This window comes from Monopterus albus, unplaced genomic scaffold, assembly GCF_001952655.1.
Source record: "Monopterus albus unplaced genomic scaffold, M_albus_1.0 scaffold122.1, whole genome shotgun sequence".
Classification (NCBI taxonomy): Eukaryota; Metazoa; Chordata; class Actinopteri; order Synbranchiformes; family Synbranchidae; genus Monopterus; species Monopterus albus.
In genome coordinates, this window is record NW_018128002.1 from 52,421 (window position 1) to 58,383 (window position 5,963).

General features: G+C 39.7%; 1 protein-coding gene across 1 annotated transcript in view; it reads left to right on the forward strand.

The window, feature by feature from the left end:
- polrmt (polymerase (RNA) mitochondrial (DNA directed)) overlaps window positions 1-5,963 on the forward strand; it is a 59,054-nt gene that overhangs the window by 3,695 nt on the left and 49,396 nt on the right. Inside the window, exon 5 of the mRNA XM_020612282.1 lies at window positions 4,782-4,968. Coding sequence (XP_020467938.1) covers window positions 4,782-4,968 — 187 coding nt within the window. The remainder of the gene's footprint in view (window positions 1-4,781; window positions 4,969-5,963) is intronic.

Genomic DNA, 5,963 nt, shown 5'->3' on the forward strand with positions numbered 1-5,963 from the left:
CTGCTGTGCCAGTACTGTATTTTGCACCTTATTTCCTCTTCCTTTTTGTCATCACTGATACTGTTTCCATGGCAACCCAGCATGGCGTGATTTATTTGTTACATTTTTGTTGAATTGTGGAAAACATATTTATTCTTCTTGCTTTTTAAGGGCACTTAAAGTACCTTTGGCATGATGACAGTGTCTGGCTTAACTTAAATTTTTACAAGACAGCAGAAGTCCACTGACGGCATAGTACTACATTTCTTTTTGCTCATGCAGCATAGCAAGTATATGCTCCATTTTTTTTTATCAATGACATTCTTGACAGTTTGTAGCCAAGTTGTGTCTCAGCAGTAACTAGGTCACTCAGACAAATGTGTGTCAGCCCCACACTTAGATTTATTACACAACATTTAGCACAGATAACCCTACTGGGCACAGCTCACAGCCTCAGCTGAAGACTACGTGTTGCAGTATGATCGCCTGTTTGATGGCAGCCAATACAATCAGCTGACTGACTGACAGCCCAGGCAGTGGCAGGGCTCCTACTGAATTTTCTTTTTCTTGAGAGGCCTAACATTAGTCTAGACTTCTAGCTGAAGAAATCAGAGAGCACAGTGGTTGTTTTATTTTACATTAATGCATATTGATATAGAGACACTGCTGACCATGCACTCTCTTAATATGCATGAGCTCTTTGAAACGGACTAAACTTTCATTAGCATATGAGCTGTTACATTATATTGTTGGACCCGGTACTTTTCACCATACTAACTCTGAGAGACGAAGCAGTCCAAGTAACTTCAAAACAGTGCTGATTTATTCAATGAACACAGGTAAAATTAACATTACACGCTCAGGTATCTTTGCACCTCCAACCTGCACACAGGCAGCTGAAAGATGAAAGACCCTGAACCCACCAGGCCTATACATTTATCTCTTTGGTTGGGCTAGCCCCATACTACACAGAGAGAGGCCAAACCGTGATGTCTCCTGGTGCCAGCTTTGCAGCTGGTCATAGCAGTAGTCAAAACATGAAGTAAATTAATGTGTGATTGTCTGTTGATTAAGTGGTGTGTAGCTAAAAACATTCTAACACGACCTCTAGTGACATGTCATGACATTAAACATAAGAAAATATTATGGCTAAGGCTACAGTTATACATCTCATAATAATAATAATATTAAACACCCTGTCTGCTGACAGTCATCAACTTTCTATCTAGTTATCCTTGACCATAAACAACCTGCAGCAACTCATGAGAATGACTAAGCATTTAACAGCCTGAGCTAGACATCCTGTCTACTCTAAACATTTCTAATACATCAAGTATCTAACCAGTATCTAGCTGACTAAAAATACCTAACACTATGGAGATATCTACTTCAACCAGAGTCTTTTTGATACAGTTTTATGGCAGACATTATCAGGTATTCTAGCTAGCCTTAATTAGCTGACAGGAAACTTTAAATTGCAGTACAGAAATATCAAAGGCAGGTTTGAGGTTTTTCAAAGATGTTGTTGCCAGTACATAGTTTGAAGTATTTTTGAGCCTGAGACTGGTATCTGTATTTGAGAGTTACATAATTTTAACATTGTAATTAACCAATAGGGATTTGTTTTATTAACATAAATGCATAACAAAAACAAATGATCTTTATAAGGATGCCTTAGATTTGTTTATTAAAGAATTGGGACCAAGAAGCAAAACATTGTACTGCAATCTGGTGGACAAAGTATGTACACATTTACAAATTACATAAAATAAAATACATTTTGTGCTTAAAGGAGATTTAAAAAACAAAAAAGTGTCAGCACATATAATTTTAATGTGATATTAAGTCACAATATGCATATTGCTTTCAAAGACTTTGTTCCATTTAGTCTCTCTTTGAAAGCTTCTTCAGACTCAGTCAGGATGAGTGCTATTATCCCCCAAAAACACACACACACACACACACACACACACATCCCTTTCTACGTGGGTCTTGGGGACATTGCCTTATGCATGTGGTCCAATAGCGAGACAGAAGGATTTGTGGTACTTTAGGTATCTGGTTTGGGCCATCGATCACTGTAAGCTGATGCTTACATGACATTGTTGTCCTGCGGTGGTGCAGGCAGCTTCTCTTTTCTCTTACCTTCCTCTGCATCATCTCTATCACTTTGTTTGTTGCATGCCAGTTATTTGTGTTGCCTCCCCCCACTGCTGTACTCTCCTTATATCACTCTTGCCTCTGTAGTGTACCCCGATCTAATACCCCCCCCCCCTTTTTTTTTGCTCCTCAGGGTGCAGCAGATTATACTCCATCTTTCAACCTCTCTGCCTTCTTTTGTTCCCCTAGACCACACTGCCAGTACCCAGACTAATCCTGTCTTTGTTCAAGGCTCTCTCATTTACTCAGACCAGAATTGCACATTGCATCATAAGAAACTAAAGCATGAGTTAAAATACTCAACATTTTGACATTTTTGCTTTAGAAATATTTTACATTCAGAAGCCTACTCACCACTGATTGGATTAAGTCAATGGACGTTGCTGAGGCAAAAATTCATCCAGATGGTAATTAGCATGCTGTTATTTATAACCGTCTTAAAGAAAAGGTGTGCAGGGTGAAGCAGAGCTCTCATCTCTCTGGCCTTTGGGCCTTTCTCACTTCTCTTTTGGCTTCACCATGTAGTTCTGCTGTTAACCTCTAGGGAGCAGCATAACCAAACATAGTCTTCAGGCTCCTTAGTCTTCGTTGGGCAGGGGTTTAGACCACAAAGTGTGCATGATACTAGCAAGATTTACCCCTGTAGAAATGCAATATCTGGATTTTACTGTGTACACTGTAGGTCATACAAATAGCATACAATATTTGGTTGTCATTCAGTCATCCAGTTAAGTCAGCATGCAATGGAGCAGTGTGTGAAATACACTGCTAATTGTGTAGGTTCTTATCTTCTGTTGCCAGATAGTGTATTTATATAATTTATAATACCTGACCTATTTGTTTGTGCTTTCCCTTAATATTGACTTTTGTAAAAACAAATTCATGGGCCCAATTTATTAAATACAAGCATACATTCATGTATGGCTTAATGACATTATATACCTAAACACATTAAATAACTATTTACACAAATGGACTGTCACTTCCGTCACTGTAGCCCTTGAATCACACTAATTACAGAAGAATAAAGATGAAAGAAAGATCAGCCATGCTGAAAAGATTCATTGACTTTTTAGATATAAATTGAATTATGGAATAATCATTTATTACACCTCATTTGTACACCACAAACTGGTTGGAATTATCTGCATTGTGCAGTCTGGCCATGGAGACTGTGCTCTCTCTAGGAGAATCTGTTTAAAAAAAACTTTTAGTTATAGTCAAGCTCATACTTGCATACTGGAGTGACTGTGGTTTAGTGGGTAGAGCTGTCATCTCCCAACTGGAGGGTTGGAGGTTCGAATCACTGTGCCTGCAGTCCACAAGTGCCACAAGTGTCCTTGGGCAAAACACTGAACCCCCAAGTTGCCCCTGCTGGCTGTGAGTTGGCGCCGCAGATGGCTGCCTCGGTTCTGTACCGGAAACAGTGTGTAACATACTTGGCCAAATAAAGGTGATTGTATACTTTGAGTATGTCAGTGAAAGTGCTTAAATTAATTTTAATCAGCTGTTGATCAGGCTAGGGGAGCCAATGATCTCACGGACAGGAGAGTTTTGTTTTCAAAACTGAATAGATCAAAGACCCATCAAGCTATTTGATTAGCTTAGTCCTGCTCCCACATCCACTGCTGGGTAAGAAGGTTGTGTGAACTCACAACCTGTGAACTTGGGATCAGATGCCAAGATCCCTTCCAAAAATTAATAAAAGCCATCATGAAGTTCTCATGAGATCCAGGTTCATCATAGTGTCTGAGTATTTTTGTGTCAACATATAAAAAATTACATATAAACATTTTTGAAATGTTCTGAACTGACTGACCTTCATGTCTGAGTGGTGGTTCTTAGTACAACAGTCAAATGCAGTGCATACTGCTAACACTACCTTGGCACAATACAACTGTTGGTCTCAGAACGAGGCAAGAAATTCCACCAATGACCTTTTGACAATGCATGCCCATTAATTGAAATGTTTCAGGTGACCACCTAAAGAAGCTGATGAAGGTATATCCAATAGCTAACAAAGCTGTCATCAAGGCAAACAGTGGATATTTTGAGGAATTCAAAATATCAAACATATTTAGCTCTTTATTACTTACTACATTATTCCATATTCAGTTTAATTCAGTTTTATTTGTATAGCACCAAATCACAACAAAAGTCATCTGAGGACACTTTACAAAGTAAGTTCTAGACCTTACTGTTATTATAGAGGAAACATGTAACAAATTCCCCTTGAGCAAGCACTTGGCCACACGTGCTATTTCATAGTTTTGATTAAGCCAAAGCATGAAGAGACAGTACATGTCACAGTAATGTATTGGGTCTCAATTTTCTGTGTGACATTATGGCCAGATGCTATCTGTTTATACCTACTATAACACTCCCCACTGATTACTACTACTACTAGCTATTCTTACTCATGGAGTGCATATGAATCATTAGGGACAGACTGAATAGCTTGTTTTTTTTTTTTTTTAAGTCAATAACTCCACAAAGCTAGAAATCCTATAACCAGTCAAAATAATTCTCATTAGTTCTGATGAGCATCCTGGGGTCCCTGCAGATATAACATGGCTAAAACCTGCTTAAGGTCCAATAAAAACCTGATACTCAGACTGCACTGTATGTTACTGTATATCCAGGTGCCTGAGGCAGATGGAGGAGGATGGCCTGTCTGTGGACTATTTGTTCAGCCGATGTGTGTTTCAACAAGATGAGAGAGACATGGTGCTGAAGGCCATACGCATCGCCCAGCCAGACTACCAGCCCAGCCTCACCTTGACTATGAGCCAGAGCGCCCCATTGCTCATTCAAAACTTCTACACACAGGTATGGCTGGCTTTGACATGAACCAGGACTGCTAAAACAATACAGTAATGTTCTCTAAACCTTTTCAAATTTTTGTTGATTAGATTGTACATTGATTTTTTTTTTTTTTTAAAGAAACTTGATTAAAAATTATGTTATTTTAAAAGTATAGTGGTTTTAGAAAAAAAAAAATCAGCCCCCATCACTTTTTGGTGTAGCTTTAGTTTTAAATAGATAAAATTGCTATTTTTGCCATCAATTTATAGTCATTAATAATGTAACAAAGTGAGAACATGTTTTTAGAAAAGTTCTGAACAGTCTCTCTGTCCCTGCTGCTGAGAAACGCCTTCATAGCCTGATACCACCCATGCCGTGCTTCACTGTAGGGATGATGTCAGCCAGGTGATGGGCAGGTCCTGGAGTTTGCCAGACATTGCTTGGAGTTCTGGCCAAAGGATTTAGTTTTTGTCTCATTAGACCAAAGACTTTTTTCTTCGTGGTCTCAGACCTTTAAGTGTAAGATGGCGCTGACATCAATGGCAGCCTTGGTTACACGCGCTCTCTTGTGGTTGTTGTTCTTCTTTGTTTTCTCGGTCTTTTGCAACACATCCCGGATTACTTTTACCAGAGAAGAACTGTTAAATATTGGACAACTCACACCGAACTACCCTTCTTCGATTTTTGTGAACAAAGAGTGCTATATGGACATTCTGATCAGAGGCACAGCTGCAATCTACAGGATCTGGAAGAAACACCGGCGTGGCAAGGGTGTGGGCGCCTTAGTGAGGCTACACCAGAGAGGGACCCGGACTCCACTCCCGTCTTTCCACCTAGCAAATCTCTGCTCCCTGGTCAACAAAATGTATGAAATTCTTCTCGTCAACAGGACAAACTCTGACTTTGCACGCTCTGCTGCTTTATGCTTCACGGAGACCTGGCTCAGCGACTCCATCGCGAACAGCGCGATACAAGTACCAGGCTTCCAGGTGTACAGAGCAGATTGCGTAACGGAGCTG